Source organism: Macrobrachium nipponense, chromosome 39 (genome assembly GCF_015104395.2).
Source record: "Macrobrachium nipponense isolate FS-2020 chromosome 39, ASM1510439v2, whole genome shotgun sequence".
In the NCBI taxonomy this organism is placed as follows: Eukaryota; Metazoa; Arthropoda; class Malacostraca; order Decapoda; family Palaemonidae; genus Macrobrachium; species Macrobrachium nipponense.
Window position 1 is genome coordinate 6,935,184 of NC_061099.1, and position 22,500 is coordinate 6,957,683.

Genomic DNA, 22,500 nt, shown 5'->3' on the forward strand with positions numbered 1-22,500 from the left:
GATACAATGCTGGAGTTGTTCTGCTATTCGTGGGTGTAGGGCCTTGAAGTTTTGAGCCAGTATCCATGGACTTCATCAGGACCTTGGGCTTTCCAGTTTGGCATTTTCTTTAGTTGGTGTCTGACTGTGTCTGTCGTGATCTCTTGTGAATCTTTGTTTTATTCTCCCTGTTTCTTCTTCCTTGACTTCCTAGCCATGTTGCATGTTTGTTGTGTGATACCGGATTGCTCCATATGTTTTCCCAGAGTCTATTACTTGGTTTGGCTTCAAGAATTTCTTGGTGTGTCTTCCCCTCTTAGTTGGCTTGTATATCTTTTCTGGTTGGTTCCGAATAGTTTGTTCTGTTGGTATCCCCTCTGTGGCTCCGTGGCAGAGTGGTTAGGTCGTCAATGGATGGTTAAGCAACATTGGGGCTGGTCAGTTCGTTGGATGGGTGACCGCTCTCCTCGGCGTTGATTCCTTGGGAAAGGATCTTTACCATAATTTCCTCAGTCTGCTCAGCTGTAAATGAGTACTTATCCCTGATGGGGTAGGGTCCAGCTATGGGTTAAATAGCAAAACTCAGCAATGATGTTAAGTTATTATTATTATTATTATTATTATTATTATTATTATTATTATTATTATTATTATCACAGAAATGGACGAATACTAACCTGTGCCAGTTTAGAATGAGGCAATCAGTCATGTTGGCTATTTTCGCTGCAGGGATCTCCAGGTCTGATAAGACATCTTGCATATAATCCGAGCCGTTTTGTGACTGTGGGCTGAAACCAACCCTGAAAAGAATGGTTTTTGGAGAATACGCATAAAGGAAACCTGTGTAAGGTTTTAGTACACGAATCACTCAGTATGACGTGGACTATATTACATTAAACGTTATTTTTATTGTGGTGTTAGATATATATACGTACTGTTTCATCTTCTAATGATATATATATATCTATATATATATATATATGATATATATATATATATATATAAATTGTATATATATACATTTTATATATATTTATATATAGATATTAATTATATATATATATATATATATACTATATATATATATATATATATATATATATATATATATAGATATATATAATATATATATATAATGCACTGTGAAGGAGGTAAAGAAGTTGAGTTCAGCTGGTGCATACAAACACCTCCATTTTAGATACACTTTCCCAGAGCAAACTAGACCATCCGTATTATGTTATCTTAGCGTCTTAGCGATTATTGAAATGTCAGCGTACTAACTACCGATGCCAATAACCCCCCCAGAGGACACGAGATCTGAAGACTCACCCGTCACCAATGCTCCTGGGATGTCGAAGTTATTCAGGTGGGGCGCAAATACCCGGACGACATTGGCATGTGGTCTGGTCATGACGTTACAGCCCTTTCGACGTCAGCAGTGTCATCAGGCGCAGCTACAACGATAACGTTATCAGTCTTGATAAGGATGATTAAAGAATATTGGCAAGAAAATTCTATAGTTTATATATTACGTTACTTTTTTTGAAAAAGGCTCTTGTTAAGAAGTATACTAAGTCCTGCCAGCTAGTGAGGAAATTATGGTAATACCAAATGAAATATTTAAATAATACTACTCCTGATTTTTATTTTTCAAACACACACACACACACACACACACACACACACACACACACACACACATACATATATATATATATATATATATATATATATATATATATATATATATAAATATATTATTATATATATATATATATATATTTGTAGAATCTTATTACCAGATACAGATTAATTGTAATAGCCACAATGCCTCTTAACGTCTCACATTCTTTGCTCTTTTTCTGGATACGCTTGTCACTTCAAAGCCTTGACTCCAACTTCAAAGAAATTTGAAGAAATCATGATGTCTGGACATCACGATTTCTTGAAATTTCTTTGAAGTTGGAGCTCAAGGCTTTGTAGTGACAAACGTATCCAGAAAAAGAGCAAGGAATGTGAGACGTTAAGAGGGCATTTGTTGGCTATTAACAATTTCAATATATATATACGTATATATATATAATATATATAGTATATATAGTATGATATATTATATATATATATATATATATATATATAGACTGTAAAATTAAATGCAAATGCCACGAAGGAAAATTGAAACAATGGAGTGGTTGGCAGACTCTTCGAAAAGCGGTCCTTTACTTAGCAACCACTCCGTCGTTTCACTTTTGCCCTCGGGTCAGCCGTCAGTTCGAATGAGCAAACCGTCGCAGCCGTTGCTAAAATAAGCAACAAAAACAAAACCACCCAAGAAGAGTTTCATCTCTGGGTTTTTTATGCAGAGAAACGAAGAAATTCTAAAATGCTGTGATACTTTCCATTTTGATTTCGGTCTAGTCATTCTTTTGCTTGATGGCCTTATGTTAATTTCACCCTAGTAACTCTTTTGCCTGATTACCTCATATTAATTTCATTCTATAGTAGATTCACATCAACCGTGCATTTGATGTCTAGGCAGTCCCATACGACTCAATGATTGGCTGTCTGATAAGCCAATCACGGGGCTGGAAATTCTCAGTCTCTCTCGAGAGTTCGCATGGGCTAGGATCTATGTTCCGCCTCTCCTGAGGGATAACGTTATATATCATATCATATATATATATATATATATATATATATATTAATATATATATATACACACGTATATAATGAATGCCAACAGCAGTGATACATTCGATACCCACATCACTCGTCCAGCAAGAAATACCAAACTCCATCGGCACATATTCCATTAACGAGGTGCAAGGCCTTGAGTAGTGGCCACCTAAAAAAAAAAAAAAAAAAAAAAAAAACAAAAAAAAAAAAAAAAAAAAGCTTCTTATATCCGTTGGGTCAGTGAATTCTGAGGCCAGTTTCGGCAATGAATATAATAAAGTAGGTATGTGCATATGTATACGAGGAAGTGTATAAAGACTACACATGTATACATGCATATGTAGTCATTCATGTATGTATATATATAAATATAGAGACATAGTATAATTATAAAATAAAATCTACTTTATTCACATGATCTACATTTCCTTCACGTCCTATATATATATTATATAATATATATATAATATATATACATAATATATATATGTATATATAGATATATATATATATATATATATATATATATATAGAGTTATATCACATTACCGTGATTCATATACATATATGGAGCTATAAATGTCCTTTAATATCTAATTCGCTCTACCTCGGAATTAATATATTTTCATGTATGTTTAACTGACGGGGAATTTTTTAGTCGATAAGAGATTTGCCGGCTCATGGGCGTGAACCATTGACACCTTCAAATCTAAGACGACCAGGAAGCTTTTACCCACCCCTCCACCGCAAGAGGGTACAAGTTTATGCTGCCTCCCACTGTCATGGTAATGGCTTCTTAGCAACGAATGATAAGTTAAAGGAAATGAAAACGCATTTTCTTCAAATAGGTCTGCAGCAAAGAGGCTTTTGCACATGTTGGAGGGGCCTGTTCTCATGATGGTTCTAGAATTGGCAGGAGTGTTGTGGAACACGACACGAGCAGTCACGTCGGCAGAAAATGCAGCGAAATATGATGCGATACTTCGTCGAGATTCTTCTAAGACGTTCTGGTAATCTCGGGAGCCTGTGACGTTCGCTGGTAGGCCATGCCCCCAGGTTGCCATATAAATACGACTGACGAAGTAGGAGGGGGCAGATCATCAGTAAGAGTCACAGATCAGATTATCAGTGAGAGCCCAGCAGCAGAGATCAGAGATCATCAGAGAGAGATAAGAGAAGAAGGAACAGACGAAGGATCAGAGAGAAAAAGGCACTCGAGAGTTTAATTGGGATCTGATCAAGTCGTCCGGGAGTGAACAACCCAGGCTTTCCGATGTAGAGCAAGACTTCAGGGAAGAAACGTTCTACAAGAGGTTTTGAGGAGTTCCTGCCCTTCAAGTATCAAGAATAGACATTGTTTTCTGCAATACGGAGTCAAGAAGACGTCAGCAATTACTGTTCTCCTTTTGTGAAGCCACTGCTTCGAGCATAGATCTCTGACAGTGCAAAACTGGCCAGCAAGTATTTGCTTTACCTCACCGTTCCCCAGTTCACGCATTGTAAGATTTTACTTGTGGTATGTAAATAGGAGAAACCACTAGATCTGCATTTATCTTTTGTTAGTAAGCTTGTAAATAAACCTTTGTTCTGTTAGTGTATCTTTCTATATTCGTATCCCCAGTTTCAACTGTTGGTGTTGAATTCTTTTTGTTTATTTTCACATTGAACTCGGAGCAGACCTCTCTCTCACGGTCCATAACATTGTGACGACCTTGGCCAGTATATTTCGACACCGTAACAGTTTGAAACAGAGAGAATATAGAAAGAACCAGAATGAGTGGGATGGTGAAAGTTTATTGAAGTCGGGTAAGCTACTAGGTATAGAAGGGAATGATCTCTGTGAGTATGTTGAAAAGAAAGATAGAGAAAAGTATGAGAGAGATAAAAGACCGGCTGAGAGAGAAGCAATGACAATGCAGCAAGAGAAAGAAGCAATGAAAATGCAGCAAGAGAGAGAAGCAATGAAAATGCAGCAAGAGAGAGAAGTAATGAAAATGCAGCAAGAGAGAGAAATGTTGGTAATGCAGCAGGAAGGAAGAGAGAAAGAACGTATGCACGAGTTGGAAATTGCTCGGTTAAGGCAAAGCACTCTTAACAGTCAGTCAGGCCAGAATGAAAACGAAGCTGATAGGTTAGGTATGAGTGCAGTGCTGAAATCAGTACCAAAGTTTGATGAGGAAGATGTAACGAAATATTTCCTGTGTTTTGAGAAGTTAATGGAAAGAGTAGGTTTTGAGTGGTAGGGCGCTTACTGTGTATAGTTGCATGTCTAAGGAGGAATGTGATGATTATGATATTGTGAAAGAAACTGTTCTTAGCACGTACAGGTTAGTACCGGAGGCGTACCGTAAGAAATTTAGAAATTTGAGAAAGGATGAGAATATTACTTATGTAGAATATGGTAAGAAGTTAAAGAGGCTGTTTTTTGATTGGTTAACTTCTGCTAAAGTTGAGGATTTTGATGGTTTGAGGAACTTTAGCGTTGCTAGAAAACTTCAAAGATAACATATCCCCTGAGATTAAGCTTTATGTAGAAGATAGGCGAGAAGTACCTTTTGCAGGAGCAACTAGGTTAACTGACGAATATAGTCTAACTCATAATTTGAGTGTTAATAAGAAACGAAATGATCCTTCGTCTGATAGAATACAAAGCAGTAAAGGTTTCAGTCATAGAAATAGCAATGCGAGTAAAAGTGACTATTCCTGTTATACATGCGGAAAACCTGGTCATACGTCTAAGGTCTGTAAGAGTAAAGTGGCATCTAATGGCTCAGAATTAACTTGTTTCCGATGTAATGGGAAAGGGCTTTTAGTGAGAAATTGTGTAGTAGAAAGGAAGGACGTTAAGAAACCAGTGTCTCTAGTTAACCTTTTGTCAAGTAGGAATGATGTGATGAGAAAAACTAGGAAATTTTTTGGTGAATTTCTGTCGGAAGGCATAGTTTCCTCTCTTGGAGGAGTATTTTCGAGGGAAGTGGTCTTGCTTCGAGACACAGGAGCTGCTGTCTCACTGATTAGGAGAGTGAGTGTGCCAACAGGGCAGAAATCAATATGGAAGAAAAAGTCATGTTTAGGTGGATTTCCTAACACTTGTGTTCTTTGTCCTTTGTTGAAGTTAAATTTAGAAAGTCAGTTGTTGACAGTTTGCCTGTTGATGGCGTTGACATTATTGTTGGTAAGGACTTAGCTTTATCCAAGAGTGTGAATCCTTTTGTGAGGGATATTCCAGTGCCTGAAATGGTAGTAACTAGGTCGCGATTAGATACAGACATAGACTACAGTCATAATTTGTTCGTGGATTCGAATGAGTGTGAGTTCGTGGATTCGAACGAGAGTGAGTTCGTGGATTCGAACGAGTGTGATAGAGGTGGCGATGTTGATCTTGGCATGAGTGTGGCTTAGAGACCGGACTCTATTGATGTTGAAAGTGATAGCCAAATGGAAGGTGTAGCTGTCGAGGGTAATGTAGTAAATGTACCAGTATCTAGTACTAGTTACGGTGATGAATTAGGCACTAACCTGGTGAATAAGGATGAGCTAGTCAAGTTTCAGAGAGAGTATGAGACACTAACCCGAATTTTTTAATGTGAGCTGGATGATGATCTCGATGATGTGTGTAAGGAAACTTTTTGTTTAAAGGACGAGGTTTTGTGTCATTATGTTTGTCCTAAGGCAGGTAGTAAAGGGGAAATCACCGAACAATTAGTGGTTCCTAGGAACCTTCGTGAGCTAGTTTTGAAGTTAGCACATGATGAGCAAGGACATTTAGGAGTAAATAAAACTTTCAATTGTACCAGTAGGGCGTACTTTTGGCCTAAAATGAAGAGTGACGTAAAGAGGTATGTTTTAAGCTGTCATGAATGCCAAATTGCCTGGAAACCGAATCAAGTAATTCCCAGAGTTCCGTTGTGTAATACTCCTTCAATAGGCGAATCTTTTGAGAATATACTTATCAATATGGTCGGACCTTTGTCTGTAAGTAAGGGTAGAGAAGATTACATCACTAATCCAGAGTTTTATAAAAACAGTTTAAGAGATGCTTGGCAACTAGCAAAGGAGAACGAGAGTGAGAGTCAAGGGGAAACTAAACGGAAACATGATCTTAGGAGATAAAGTTTTAGTATTAGTCCAGAAAGAAGGTCCCTCTTTATCGTATAAGTTCAAAGATCCTTTTTCAATTTTAGCGAAGAGGGAAAATCTGCATTATTTAATCGATATGGGTAAGAGTAGAGCAAAGTGTTTGCATGTAAAATTGATTAAGAATTATAAAGAACGCCCCGTACCGTGGCCCCCGCCAGTGTTCTATGTGACAGTGTTACTGAGAGAAATTAGTTTTGAGAAAATGCAAGATGTGTTTTAGTATTTCAGAGTTTTAATCAGAGTTCATAAAATGGAAAAAGTAAGAGGAAAGGATAATGTGATAGCTAATAGCCTCTCTAGAGTTTTCAGAATGAGCAACCTAATGACCGTTTTCTGTTTTGGCACGAGTGGTTGAGTGAATGAAGAAGTGTTAAAGCTTTATGCAGAATTGTTCCCCTGCTGTTTAATTCTTGTTTCTCTTTAAAAAAAAAAAATAAGTTGATTTAATTTTTTTCTTTTTTGGGGGGTACGTGACATGGTAATGGCTTCATAGCAACGAATGATAAGTTAAAGGAAATGAAAATGCATTTTCTTCAAGTAGGTCTGCAGCAAAGAGGCTTTCGCACATGTGTTGGAGGAGCCTGTTCTCATGATGGTTCTAGAATCGGCAGGAGTGTTGTGGAACGCGAAAGGAGCAGTCACGTCGGCAGAAAATGCAGCGAAATATGATGCAATACTTCGTCGAGATTCTTCTAAGACGTTCTGGTAATCTCGGAAGCCTGTGATGTTCTCTGGTTGGCCACGCCTGACAAAGTAGGAGAGAGCAGATCATCAGTAAGAGTCACAGATCAGATTATCATTGAGAGCCCAGCAGCAGAGATCAGAGATCATCAGAGAGAGATAAGAGAAGAAGGAACAGACGAAGGATCAGAGAGAAAAAGGCGCTCGAGAGTTTAATTGGGATCTGGTCAAGTCGTCCGGGAGTGGACGACCCAGGCTTTTCGACGTAGAGCAAGACTTCAGGGAAGAAACGTCCTACAAGAGGTTTTGAGGAGTTCCTGCCCTTCAAGTATCAAGAATAGACATTGTTTTCTGCAATACGGAGTCAAGAAGACGTCAGCAATTACTGTTCTCCTTTTGTGAAGCCACCGCTTCGAGCATAGATCTCTGACAGTGCAAAACTGGCCAGCAAGTATTTGCTTTACCTCACCGTTCCCCAGTTCACGCATTGTAAGATTTTACTTGTGGTATGTAAATAGGAGAAACCATTCTGCATTTATCTTTTGTTAGTGAGCTTGTAAATAAACCTTTGTTCTGTTAGTGTATCTTTCTATATTCGTATCCCCAGTTTCAACTATTGGTGTTGAATTCTTTTTGTTTATTTTCACATCGAACTTTGGAGCGGACCTCTCTCTCACGGTCCGTAACACCCACCTCAAATACCTGTTGCTCTCAGGTATTCGTAGTTTGGAGACTGCATCAACCCACCTCTGCCTCTGTAGCGTTTTAGAGCTTTTGTCCCCACTTAGCCATTATATAAGTCATATCACATTATCGTGATTCATATACATATATCGAGCTACAAATGTCCTTCAATATCTAATTCGCTCTACCTCGGAATTAATATATTTTCATATGTTTACCCGAAGGGGTATTTTTTAGTCGATAAGAGATTTGCCGGCGGTGGCCATGTAGGTTAAAGCTTTACTGTCGTCTTGGATTTGAAGGTGTCGATGATTCACGCCCGTGAGCCGGCAAATCTCTATCGACTAAAAAATTCCCCTTCGGTTAAACATATATGAAAATATATTAAATTCCGAGGTAGAGCGAATTAGATATTAAAGGACATTTGTAGCTCGATATATATATATATATATATATATTATAATCTGCACAGACACATGCACACACATATATGTATGAATATACATATTATACGTTACATATGTGTGTGTATATATATATAATATATATATATATATATATATATATATAATATATATATAAAATATATATATATATTGGTAAAATCTAAGGCAGTATGAGGAGACCGAGAAAGGCCAATCATTTGAATTTATGTTTACTTAGAACAACTATTTTCTTTGTAAAGGCTTCGGATTTTTTTCCTGTATTATATTGTTTAGGCTAAAAGCTTTTAATTTCCCTTTTTGAAATTACGAAAAAATCAGAACTATAATTACCTAAAATTTCACTACTTTTTCAACATTTTTGTTTGGTGGATATCTCTGAAAAATCATGTCTAACTCTTCTTCCTCTAGGCTGCTTATTCTCTATAAATCATGACCTCTTGAACGAATCATTAACTTTTCTTTCTTTTTATTTCCAGGTAAGTGTGTTTCCGTTTAGTATTCCTGGCGAGATCAGACTCACAAGGTAAGAGGAATCCTATATTGTTTCGATGCAAATTGTTACCGAAATGGTTTCATTTTCGGTTTTCGCTGTGAATTCAAGAAGGCATTCAGTAAAACGGTAACGTAGACGTATCACATGAATGGCTACTCTCGACATAGGCTGCAGCCCCTTTCGTTCCTTTTACTGTACCTCCTTTTATATTCTCATTCTTCCATCTTACTTTCCACCCTCTCCCGACAACTAATTCATAGTGCAACTGCTCTGAGGTTTTCCTCCTGTTACACCTTTCAAACCTGTTACTGTCAGTTTCCGTGTCAGCGATGAATGACCTCATTGATCCCAATGTTTGGCTTTTGGCCTGAATAATATATTCAGTTCAATTCAGTAGGATTCGTCCAATTATATTTTTCTGTTTTCGGTGTTCTAGTATATTGTATAAGGCAAGAACATTTGTTCTTTGCTGAACATTCCCGCGCGGTCAGATACTATTATGTAGTTGTTTGTTATTTGTATCCAGCAGGTAAGAGGCACTGTGGTCATAAAGGTTATGTCTTTGTTGAAAGACAAAAAAAAAAAATTATAATAAATATTCGTGATACTCATCCGTATGTGTTAATGCATCCTTCTTTCACCATGATTATGTAGTCATTAGTGACCTGTAACGTATTTTTTTTTGTAAGAAACTGTATGCAGGCATCTGTGAACTATTGAAGTGTTTTTAATCCAAGAAAGTGTATGCAATCATTTGCGAACTGTAGACGTACTTTTTTTCAAAAAACTCTATGCAATCATTTGTGCTTGGCCTTCGGCCTAAGTTTTATATTCCATTCCTTTCTTATATAAGTCAGTTGCCATGCTCAGGGAATAATACGCGTATAGAAATGGGCAAGATTTAATCATGAAATAACAGTAGAAATCGTGTGCGTATTCAGGCAAGATATGAAATTAAATGGAAATTTGATTTATTTATTATTTTTTTTATTTAGTGTCACTACCGAGTTCCTTACCTTCGCATTGATGTACAAGAATATTCTTCCTCATGAAGCATTATGTATTAGTATCTGCAATTTTTTGTCTTTGCATGAAGTACAGAAAACTTCTCCTCAAACGTCTCTCGAGCATTGTGATGAACGAAAGATTGAATACCCATTGTGTTGACTTCCTCACATCTGTTGACCTTATCCATATCACATGTTGTATGTACTTTGCCGTATAATATTTCTTGGGAATCCTTCTGTTTAACTCTGAGTGTAATCTGGGTAGGCATTATGATGATTTGCTTATTGGTCTCCGTGCTCCTCGAAGTCAGGCTCAGTCCAAATTTGGTTGGTTCTTTAAAAAGCTGAAAAACAGGCCTTCATGAGGCATACGGAGTAGGCCTCACCATTCTGAAATTTACAATGAAAATAATTTTTTTTTTTCAAGCGAAGAAATAATGCAAAATTACTCTAAAATAATTCACCTTGTATTTTGGTAGTTCATTTATGTTTGTGTCGATGTGTTTACTATTTGATTTATTCATTTTTTCCCTTTCTTTTCTGGTAACAGATATCTTGTGTGTGTGTGTGTGTGTGTGTGCGCATGTCCTGTTATCTTCTGTAGCGTCTTTCAAATGAACCCATATTATTTGAAAGCTTGATTTTAAAGTCAGTGGCCCCTTTAGGCCTGTTCCATATGAATAGATGTTTAAATTCTGAATAATAATAGTAATAATAATAATAATAATAATAATAATAATAATAATAATAATAATAATAATAATAATAAAACACCAAGAGATTAAGGACACGATCAGGAAAGAATATATGCCGAGACTCATCGCGATACTCAAGTCAAAACTCAACGCCGGAAATATGATAAAAGCCATAAACACATGGCAGTGCCAGTAATCAGATACAGCGCCAGGAATAGTGGAATGGACGAAGGCAGAACTCCGCACCATAGATCAGAAAACCAGGAAACATATGACAATACACAAAGCACTACACCCAAGAGCAAATACGGACAGACTATACATAACACGAAAGGAAGGAGGGAGAGGACTACTAAGTATAGAGGACTGCGTCAACATCGAGAACAGAGCACTGGGGCAATATCTGAAAACCAGTGAAGACGAGTGGCTAAAGAGTGCATGGGAAGAAGGACTAATAAAAGTAGACGAAGACCCAGAAATTTATACAGAGACAGGAGAATGACAGACAGAACAGAGGACTGGCACAACAAACCAATGCTCGGACAATAACATGAGACAGACTAAAGAACTAGCCAGCGATGACACATGGCAATGGCTACAGAGGGGAGAGCTAAAGAAGGAAACTGAAGGAATGATAACAGCGGCACAGATCAGGGCCCTAAGAACCAGATATGTTCAAAGAACGATAGACGGAAATAACATCTCTCCCATATGTAGGAAGTGCAATACGAAAAATAAAACCATAAACCACATAGCAAGCGAATGCCCGGCACTTGCACAGAACCAGTACAAAAAGAGGCAAGATTTAGTGGCAAAAGCCCTCCACTGGAGCCTGTGCAAGAAACATCAGCTACCTTGCAGTAATAAGTGGTACGAGCACCAACCTGAGGGAGTGATGGAAAGCGATCAGGCAAAGATCCTCTGGGACTATGGTATCAGAACGGATAGGGTGATACGTGCAAACAGACCAGACGTGACGTTGATTGACAAAGTCAAGAAGAAAGTATCACTCATTGATGTCGCAATACCATGGGACACCAGAGTTGAAGAGAAAGAGAGGGAAAAAATGGATAAATATCAAGATCTGAAAATAGAAATAAGAAGGATATGGGATATGCCAGTGGAAATCGTACCCATAATCATATGGAGCACTAGGCATGATCCCAAGATCCCTGAAAAGGAATGTAGCCACCAAGGCTTGAAGTAGCTCCAGGACTCATGCAGAAAGGTGTGATCCGAGAAACGGCACACATAGTAAGAAAAGTGATGGACTCCTAAGGAGGCATGATGCAACCCGGAACCCCACACTATAAATACTACCCAGCCGAATTGGAGGACTGTGATAGAGCAAAAGAAAAAAAAAAAAAATTAAAAAATCCTCATAGTAGCCCGAGTCTTCAATGAAGAAAACAAATCCACCCGAGTTATGTAAATTTCACAATAATATTTAAATTTAAAATTTTAAGGATAGCTTTCGGGAATCAAGGGGAACCGAAAAGATTCCCGAAAGCGATACTTAAAGTTTTAAATTTAAATGTATGTACATTTAAATAACTATGGATTTGTTTCTCCACTAATGATAATCTTACTTAAATGGGCGTTACGTCTGTCCGTACGTCTGTCATTCAATCACGGCCAAACGGCAGGTCCAATGGGCATGAATCTTGGCAGGGTTATAGTGGGGACCCTTAAGATGGTTTATAATGGGGTTTCATCCTACCTCCCCACCCCACGCCCACACCTAATGGGCGTTATATCCCTTTTAAGGGACGGGTTTTAGAATGTCTCCCTCAATGGATCACAAACTCTATATTGTGAATATGGGCCAAGAGTACCTCAATAAATGTTATAGTCAATCAGATCAATTAGTCAGTCGATCAAGGCAAAAAGAGGTCACAATAATCACTTGGTACCGTAGTTATAAAGAGCTTCATTAAAACAGTGGTTCTCAACCTGGGGGGTGCGCCACCGTATGGGGGAGTCGGCCATTTCCATTCGGGGTGCGAGTCCCATGGAAAAAATAGAAAAATTCTATGTTTGTAATTCTGTTGACAAGAGTGAAGAACTCATATTCTGAAGGTTATGAAAAATTGCAGAAATATCGCCTTATAACGTGAGTTTCCTATAGCCTATTACTCCAGCTGGACTCGTTCGGATCCTAAGTATGTTCGGGGTCCACGTATCATCCTTGTGTAGCTGCCTTTTTGTCCACTCGTTGGTCTCGAGGTCAAATACAGAAACAGGCTGAATGTTTCATGAAGGGGACTTCTGCTGTGCGTTCTCATATGGCATTCAGTCAAGCGTTCAAAATCTTAGTAGCTATAAGAAACAATGTCAAGTATTCTCTCTCTCTCTCTCTCCTCTCTCTCTCTCTCTCTCTCTCTCTCTGGCTTGAAAGCATGACTCACGTCCTCGCTGATGGTTGCCGGGCAGGTGTCAACAGCGGAGAGGACTGCCCTGCGAACTGCGGTCGGTGCGTCTGAGAGATTCGCCTCCACATCCTTCCTGATGATCGCCCGGTTGATCTCGCCCTCGACGATCTGCGGTGGTTAAGGTTAAACTGAGAATATATATATATATATATATTATATAATATATATATATATATATATATATATATATATATATATGTGTGTGTGTGTGTGTGTGGTGTGTGTGTGTGTGTGTGTGTGTAGCAAAGTTATAAACACTGTATCCGTGCACTAAAATATTATGTTGTAGGAAGCCCACTAAAATATGGAGGAAATAGAATAGACCATGTTTATATATATATATATATATATATATATATATATATATATATATGTATGTATATGTATGTATTATATATGTATGTATATATTGAATGAATATAGATGTATTTATGGATATATATATATATATATATATATATATATATATATATATATATATATATATAGTTTACCCTTTGAAAACTCAATGGTTATTACACTGTAAGAGTAAAAGATGTAGAAAATTACGTTATACATGTTCCTTCCGAGTAGTTGAATTATTGCAGGTAAATCACTACGAACGTATTTGACTTGATTGTTAGAAAAAATGATATCTGAAATTACTCACAATGGAAAATCAGTAGTACTTTAAGTTTCATTTTTGAAACAAAATGCTTAAATAAACACTTTTGTCGGTAGTTCTCGTGGATGAAGGGAAGAAAATATTGCTATTTAATGTTACTCAGGCATTTTATTGTCCGGTCATAATTGAATTAGAAAGGAAAGATGGAGTGTACGTAATATTTTTTTCTTCTTTTTCCTCTTTTTTTGGGCTTAACGTAAAAGATCTTTGCGCCATTATGATAAATGAATAGAAAGAAAGGACGTTTAACATAATATAGATATAAGTAGAATGATACTTTAACACCATCTGATCTCGGGTTAATTAAAACTCGAGATGAGATGGAATTATATCTAATTCTATTTATATCTATATTATCCAATTTAACTGTCATGCCTGTTTATTTTTTTATAAGAGCACAAACTTCATTAAATACCATTTAATTTTGATTTCTGGCTAACCATCGCCCCCTTCCAAGGAAGTAATGAGACGCGAAAGATACGACTTAAGAATTCAGACAAAAGCCTTTCCAATATGATATAAAGCAAAACAAGACGTGATCCAACCTCCAGCTTACTCGGGGGCGGGGGGAGCGTGCTAAAATCTACAGTCGAATAGAGCGTTGCTTCACCAACGAAAATTAAAATAAATAGGCTGTATTTTATTAGAAATTATTCTTCTGTACTGTTTAACACGCACACCATTTATTATTTTTTTTTTACATTTTCAGTTTAATAAGTAAATCCTAAATATCCTATCTTCAAATTCCCGTATCTTTAACTCAACGCAAAACACCTTTTTCAGACCTTTTTAGGCTTTTCCATAGACCTTTCCTACCCCAACAAGAAGAAGAAGAAGAAGGAACAACAACAAGAAAGCAGTTTCTAGGCTTACTCCCCGAGTAAGCGAAAAGGGATATAATTTACTTACGTATTCCATCATCTCCATGGCACACCTGCTGATCTTTGAACTCATCATGGGATCAGGTTCGCCTGAAAAAATATTTTTTTATATATATATATATATATATAATATATAATATATATATATATTATATATATAAATATATATATATATATATATATATATATATATATATATATATATGTGTGTGTGTGTGTGTGTGTGTGTGTGTGTGAGTTTGGAGGTTAACAGTCTTAAAATAGAATCAGTCTTGGTTTAAGGTATGTCATTATATCCATGGGGGGAAAAAAAATTGTGAATGCAATGACGAGCTATGTATGCATATATGTGATTTATTTATATTTTATTTTTACTTTTACTTTACAGCGATAAATACTTGTAATATATATAGATATATATATATATATATATATATATATATATATAATATATATATATTTCTATATAACATATTTATTATATATATATATTATATATATAGTATATATATATAATATATATATATATATATATTTATTATATCTATTTATATACATATATAGATATATATATATATATATATATATTATCTAAATATATATATATATATATATATATAATATATATATATATATATATATATATATATATATATAATATATAATATATACAATGTATATGAATATATAAATACATATATAAATAATCTGTATAAATATATATCCATGTATTATACAAATCTCTCTCTCTCTCTTCTCTCTCTCTCTCTCTCTCTCTCTCTCTCTCTCTCTCTCTCTCCAAGTACCTGGCACATTGTTGGAGTCCCGTTCGTACTTCTTCCTGCAAGCATCGTGACTTGTGTCCCATTTTTCTCTCTCCGCCATCGTGGGCTCCTCTGAACTTGGTTGGAGGTACCTCTTGCAACTCCTGACCTTCTCGAGGCAGTCCTCGGTCTCTCCAGGGCAGAGATTTTCTGTGCGAAAAAAAACATATCTGGATCAGGAGGCGCTCTTCAAACCCCAAATATATTTCAGCCTGAAAAGATCCCTGGTAAGAGTGTTTGGGGGAAAAAATAAACAAAGTTGATACGAGGGAGAGGTGTTTTCATCACTCTTGAACCGGAAGAGGGGAAGGTCTTGAAGTTTCATTAGCAATAAAAGGTGTCGGGTGTGAGGGCCAGACTGGCGAAGTGGCATGACTATTGACATCACCTTCAAATAAAGTGACTCTTTTCGACGCTGGAAGTTTATTGACAGTAACGATTGAAACTGATGTTAGTTGTATTGCTATAGTAAATTCACATCACCCGTGCATCTGATATCTATACCAGTCCCTTGCGACGCTCCTGATTGGCTGTTGATAAGCCAATCACAGGGTTGAAAACCAGTATCCCTCAGGAGAAGTGGAACATACATCCTGCCCATGTGAACACTCGGGAGAGACTGAGTTTCCAGGCCTATGATTAGCTTATCAACAACAAATTAGGAGCGTCGCAAGGGCCTGGCCTAGACATCAGATGCACGGGTGATGTGAATCTACCATAGTACTGAAAATAAGAGAACGATACGTGTCGACAATGCAATCTTCAAACCGGTCGCGTTTCTAGAGTAGGATTTGTCTCGCTGAATGTGCCAACTGAATATCTTCATCTGGGCACTCTCTAAGAGCCTTCATGAGGTATAAATAAGCTCGTCACTTAGGCATATGTCGCTCAGCTCTAATCTAAAACAACAATCGTCAAGGATCGAATGAACACGACTTACTCAGGTGAATGTTTCCTTCTTCGCTGGATTCTTGACTGTGCTCGTGGCCGTTTTCCGAAGGGGCCGCCGACGCTATGCACGCGACCGTCGTGGCTACTATAAGCCAAGTGGGGAACGGTTTGGCTCTCATGCTGGTACGTAGTAAGAGATGCTGCTGCTGCTGCTGAGGCCTTAGTCGGTGACTGCAGGAGGAGATCGGGGAGTCCAGAGTTGGTCCAGGGGCCTGAGATAACACAAATGCGCCTGCGCCGTCGCACGGCTGAAGCTTTTATAGGGAGTTTCCGACTGGAGACTTTATTTATTACTGTCTGTGGTCTTTCCGGTCGCATTGCGAGCGGGACTGCGTTTACTTGCAGCCAGTACTCAGGATGCATTGTTGCACTGGATTAAATGGATTGAAAACTGAGGGTGGTGTCTTCTTGTTCATCTTTGTCCGTCCGAAAACATCCGCTGCTTATGCAATTTCAAAATTGCAATTGCAGCTTTTCCCAGTGGGGCACTTTAGGGTAGAATTCACATAAGTTTGGTATAGGAGAACATTATACACACACACACACACACACGCATATATATATATATATATATATACAAAGAGAGAGAGAGAGAGAGAGAGTATATATATGCATGATATATATATATATATATATATATATATATTTTATATATATATAGAACTGGAATCACGAAAAATTGGCACCCGACGAATATATAAATAAAGGCAAAAGCCACGAAGAAAAGGGAATCAGTGGAGTACCGTTGCAAGGCCTTTCGACTCTCGTCCTTTACTAAGCTTAGTAAAGAGAGAGAGAGAGAGAGAGGAGAGAGAGAGAGAGAGAGAGAGGAAGAGAGAGAGCGTAGCACTGGTATGCATTTGTGATCACGTTGTATGATGGCAATTCAACACAGCCGTGGAACTGTCAAGTTAGGGTGGGCCCCGTTCATCAATCATCCTCTAATATGTATCCTGTTGCGTTTCCTCCCGTTCACCTCTACCAATGACAATTTTTTTTTTTCTTTTTTTTTTATAAATTCTAGCTATTGGTTACGAAGTCCTTTATCAGGAGAGTAAAATTCAAGCTGTCATATCAGAGGTGTTGGAATCTCTCTCTCTCTCTCTCTCTCTCTCTCTCTCTCTCTCTCTCTCTCTCAACCACATTGACGTAAATGGTAGTTGAGATATACGTATACTGTATGTATATATGTGTGTACGTATGTATGTATGTATGTGTATGTATGCATGTATATATATATATATATATATATATATATATATATATATATACAGTGAATCCTTTCTTTTGGGATTTTAATTCATGCAGGCTGTTTCAAGGAATCCCCTGCTATAATGTAGTAATTAACTTGTCACGAGGAAGAGTAGCTTTTGGTTCATAAGAATTGCACGAACACGCTTTGCAGCCTTTGGGTCGTCCAAAGCCTTGAGCGAAAGACCTTTGTAAAATGAGACGCGTAGTTTGAACTCTTTGCATTATAGTGGGTTGGATATCTATAGAATCACATCGTCGCCCTATACAAATAAATCCAAGCTGAGCTGGGAGCTTCCTGGTGCATTAAGATATTCCTCTATAGTTGATTTTAGTCTTCTATGAGCAGCACTAATATGCAGTCGATATGTCTCGCGGTCGAACTTCCTCCCACCCTGAGGTTGCGTGTAATTGGAACTTTATAAGTTTAAGCGCACATGCAATGCATGACTACCCTAGTACAATTCTCCTTGTTTTGTTAATAATTTATTTAAATTTTCATCTGTGTTTACTCATTAATTCGTTAATTTACTTTTAATATTTTAGTAAGCACTCGCTCCTTTCTGTATTAAACATTACTTTCTGTTACTTCTTTCCAATGATCATTTTCTTTGGATTATTGAATTTCAAATCAGTGGCCCCTTTGGTGGGCTTGTTCCATATGAATAGGTTCATCTTCTGAATAGTAACAGTAATAATACTAGGTTGTGTAGAGACCAATGCATGTCATAAGCTTAGCAGATGTGTAGTGGGAATAATTTCAAATCTCTTACCAAGGAAGATTATGTCGTGAAGGATGAATGAGATTATCTAACTCCTTCGAATAGAAACTTCAGAATTTATTTGACTCTGTTGCATAAATTGAAAATACACATAGTGATTGGGTGCTTAGTCTTTTTATTTGTTTTTCAGTTGTGAAATAATTGATACATTGATGATTTACCATGTTTTGATGGCGAGTTAACAGACGAATATAAAGCTTGATTGCCAAAATGCCTTTGTTAATGAAAACCCCTCAATGACTCTGCTGCGAACATCAGGTACACATTCTACACTTCACTATTAAATCCGGACTTATAACCCTTGTTTACTATTAATTCTTCAACTAAATTTCTTATACATCAGTGTCATAGATTACCAATTTCCAAACTTCATTTTCAGGTCGCAGGATACAATTATTTATATACTTTTCTTACATCACACATCTTCATGGGGCACATTTTAAATCTATGCCCATGGCTAATCCATTTCTTAAGAGTTGCAGGCAGTTGTTCAGGCTTGGCTTACTTCAGCTCCAACGTGCAGACCATCATCATGCAGCTGTGAAATCCCTGTTGAAGAAGATGCAGAATGTTTAGATTAATATAGAGGGAACTGGTTCGGATTCCATGTTAAATATATAAGAAGCAATTTACAGTTCCACTGAGCTTTAAAGAGGAGTAAGATTCACAGTTGCATTGGGCTTTAAAGAGGAGTAAGATTCACAGTTGCATTGGGCTTTAAAGAGGAGTAAGATTCACAGTTGCATTGGGCTTTAAAGAGGAGAGATTCAGTTCAATTGGGCTTTAAAGAGGATAAGATTCACAGTTTGCATTGGGCTTTAAAGAGGAGTAGATTCACAGCATTGGGCTCTAAAGAGGAGTAAGATTCACAGTTGCATTGGGCTTTAAAGAGGAGTAAGATTCACAGTTGCATTGGGCTCTAAAGAGGAGTAAGATTCACAGTTGCATTGGGCTCTAAAGAGGAGTAAGATTCACAGTTGCATTTGGATTGAAAGAGGAGTAGGATTCACAGTTCCATTGACATTTGAGAAATCTGCATCTGTTGTCAGCTGTTTCAGTGGTTGGGAACCAACTGAGTTGTAATAGCTCAGTGATTATAGTAGAATCTTATAGTAACTGACCATTACTAAAATATCACTCTCTCTCTCTCTCTCTCATTTTACCCACACACAAATATGTATTTTACATGTATGTCTAAGTTTAGTGGGAGACAAGCAAGCAGGCAGTCCTTACCACAAAGCCCATTGATGGCGTCCAGAAATTCTTGAAATAGTCCTTGACACCTTCTTGGACGGACACGTTGTCAATGGTTTTCGTCATCTCGTTTAGGGCCTGGGTGTATTCAAGGTTCACAGCATCACATTAATTTTCAATACATATATATATATATATATATATATATATATATATATATGTATATGTATATATATATATATATATATATATATATATATATATATATATATGTATATATATATATATATGTATATATATATATATATATATATATATATAGTATATATATATATATATGTGTATATATATATATATATATATATATATATATATATATATATATATATATATATATATATATATATATAATATATATATATATATATAATTCGGTAAATTATTGATACCTGTATGATCATTATATTTACCTTGCTAAGTGCACGACTAATTGAATACTCAATGCATTATTTGATTTATTTATATAATCAATTACGTATTTTTAGCTTTCATTAATTTATGTATTACAAAAAACCCCAATTTTAATATACGAAGGCTCTTACCGGTTGCAGGCAGTTCTTGGCTCCCATTTCGTCTGTTGTTATGCGGTTTCACGTTTTGCAAAGCGAGAATGGAATTAAAAATAATTTTTTTTATAGAAGAATAAAATTGTTTTGTGTCCACTATGAACAAAACTTTTATGATGAATATTTCAGGATAGCATTTTGGTACCTTATTGGAAAAATAATGAACAAAATACCTATTTTTTTCCTTTTTTTTGGCTTAAGATTGTATTGGCAAATATTTTTATCATATATGGTGTACTTATACATTATCCAGTGCAATACGTAAATATATCCTTACTCCTCAGTGTATAAGCGAGTATCTGACTATCCATGCGCAATCATACCCTTAACAAGTGGGGGTATATTTACTTAAAGTATTAGATCATAAGTATGTACCATCGTGTGTAACTAACTATGACTTTACAGAAAACATTAAGCCACTCACCTGGCAGGACCATGCAGCTCTGGGAGGCTTTCATGAACTCGGCGTTGGGCTGGATAAGTTTGTTGCAGGCGTCGTACTTCCTTTGACACTCTGTAGCGTTTTCAGTGTTGCAGATCAATTGCACTGCAAGAACAAGAAGAGTTTTTTTTTTATTCTAAAAAGAATCTAATGATTTATAGTAAGAAATTCATTATTAATAATAAAGTCGTTTGTTGGCGAAGAAGTTTACATGTGGTAAAGCTAAAGATTAATTAAATGACATTTTGCTTCTCTATGGAGGAAACTCTCGTTTCTGATTCATATTAAAAGCGCCTCTGTGGCGTGGTTGGTATGGTGTTTGCCTGTCACTTCAGTGGCCGCGAGTTCGATTCTCGGGCATTCCACTGAGGGGTAAGAGATGTGTATTTCTGGTGATATAAGTTCACTCTCGCCGTGGCTCGGAAGTCAAGTAAAGCCGTTGGTCCCGTTGCTGAATAACCACTGGTTCCATACAACGTAAAAACACCATACAAACAAACAAAACTAATTCATAATAAGGTCGCTTGTAAGTCGGGCTACAGAATCAAGCATATTTTATTTGGCATAGCAAAAACTCCAGTGATTACAACTTGCTTTTCTGTGTAAGAAACATTCCTTTCTGATAATTCTTCTTTTTTTTTTACATTAAAAACGGAAATTCAAAAGCCTGCCTTTTTTGTGGTAAGCAGATCAAAAGACGAGGATGTCGTTACGATATAAAGATAGAAAAAATTAAAGGGTTTTATACGATATAGGATAAGTTCAGTAGGATTCTGTATCCAGCCCGTCCCCAAGCGCATCCCCCCCACAAAAAAAAGAAAAAGAAAAAGGATAACCTTACCAGGAGGTCGGGTCAGCTTCAGACATCCCACCATCTCCTCTGTCCAGAAAGAAGTGAAAGAATAGAATATTAGCATTTAATTGATCTTGGACGTTTGTTTGGGTGGTAATTGCTCATGGATATTTACACGATACTCTTATATCATTTCTGAATGTTGCAAGTTCATGGTGTTTTAGCGTGCATGAATAAAGTGATACAGTGCTTTATTCTCATGTACTGGACTTGTGCGTGTATTGTTATGGAGTAAATTTATTTAAATCGTTTTGCATTATATTATATTATGTATTATAATATATTATATATATAGATATATATATTATTATATATTATATATATAAATATATATACATATAGATAATATAGATATATATATATATATATATATATATATATATATAAGTATATTGATAATATATGTATATACATATATATAGATCTCAAGTATAAAAGGCCCCCTTTATAACACTCTTCTTTTAAACTAAGGACTGTATTTCGATGGACTAACTTCCACCCTTAACAAGTAGCATTCACTACTTAATAAGGATGGAAGTCAGTCCACCGAAATATAGTCCTTAGTTTTATACCTGAGTGTTTTAATGGCCTTTTATACTTGAGACGTATCCTGTTTATAACAGAATAATTTATTTACCCACACACACACACACACACACACACATATATATATATATATATATGTAATATACTTATACATATATAGATATTTATTTTATTAATAAATATATATATATATATATATATATATATATATATATATATATATATATATGTATATATCTAATAATGATTATTG

General features: G+C 36.4%; 4 protein-coding genes across 4 annotated transcripts in view; 1 reads left to right on the forward strand and 3 right to left on the reverse strand.

The window, feature by feature from the left end:
- Positions 1 to 10,156, reverse strand: part of LOC135209901 (uncharacterized) — a 27,705-nt gene extending 17,549 nt beyond the window's left edge. Inside the window, exons 1-3 of the mRNA XM_064242642.1 lie at positions 10,116 to 10,156; positions 7,343 to 7,540; positions 657 to 779 (exon numbers count right to left, since the gene is read on the reverse strand). Of these exons, the coding sequence (XP_064098712.1) occupies positions 657 to 779; positions 7,343 to 7,540; positions 10,116 to 10,156 (362 nt within the window). The remainder of the gene's footprint in view (positions 1 to 656; positions 780 to 7,342; positions 7,541 to 10,115) is intronic.
- LOC135210085 (low-density lipoprotein receptor-related protein 4-like) overlaps positions 1 to 22,500 on the forward strand; it is a 471,815-nt gene that overhangs the window by 160,964 nt on the left and 288,351 nt on the right. The gene's annotated exons all lie outside the window — the stretch shown is intronic.
- LOC135210492 (uncharacterized) lies at positions 9,997 to 16,804 on the reverse strand. The gene is made up of 5 exons (XM_064243378.1): positions 16,543 to 16,804; positions 15,585 to 15,752; positions 14,807 to 14,868; positions 13,210 to 13,341; positions 9,997 to 10,496 (listed from the first exon to the last, which is right to left on the reverse strand). Exons 1-5 carry the CDS (start codon positions 16,670 to 16,672, stop codon positions 10,443 to 10,445), a joined length of 546 nt encoding a protein of 181 aa, XP_064099448.1. The 5' UTR covers positions 16,673 to 16,804; the 3' UTR covers positions 9,997 to 10,442.
- LOC135210493 (uncharacterized) lies at positions 18,681 to 21,726 on the reverse strand. The gene is made up of 5 exons (XM_064243379.1): positions 21,690 to 21,726; positions 20,831 to 20,953; positions 20,383 to 20,414; positions 19,820 to 19,918; positions 18,681 to 19,135 (listed from the first exon to the last, which is right to left on the reverse strand). Exons 1-5 carry the CDS (start codon positions 21,721 to 21,723, stop codon positions 19,088 to 19,090), a joined length of 336 nt encoding a protein of 111 aa, XP_064099449.1. The 5' UTR covers positions 21,724 to 21,726; the 3' UTR covers positions 18,681 to 19,087.

Coding starts and splice junctions, on each gene's coding strand:
- LOC135210493 (XM_064243379.1), bottom strand. CDS start 21,723: ATGGTGGGATGTCTGAAGCTGACCCGACCTCCTG. Junction 20,415..20,830: donor GAGCTGCATGGTCCTGCCAG/GTGAGTGGCTTA, acceptor GCATAACAACAG/ACGAAATGGGAGCCAAGAAC. Junction 19,919..20,382: donor CCAAGAACTGCCTGCAACCG/GTAAGAGCCTTC, acceptor GAATACACCCAG/GCCCTAAACGAGATGACGAA.
- LOC135210492 (XM_064243378.1), bottom strand. CDS start 16,672: ATGAGAGCCAAACCGTTCCCCACTTGGCTTATAGTAGCCACGACGGTC. Junction 13,342..14,806: donor CCATGGAGATGATGGAATAC/GTAAGTAAATTA, acceptor TAACCACCGCAG/ATCGTCGAGGGCGAGATCAA. Junction 10,497..13,209: donor CGGCAACCATCAGCGAGGAC/GTGAGTCATGCT, acceptor TGTAAATTTCAG/AATGGTGAGGCCTACTCCGT.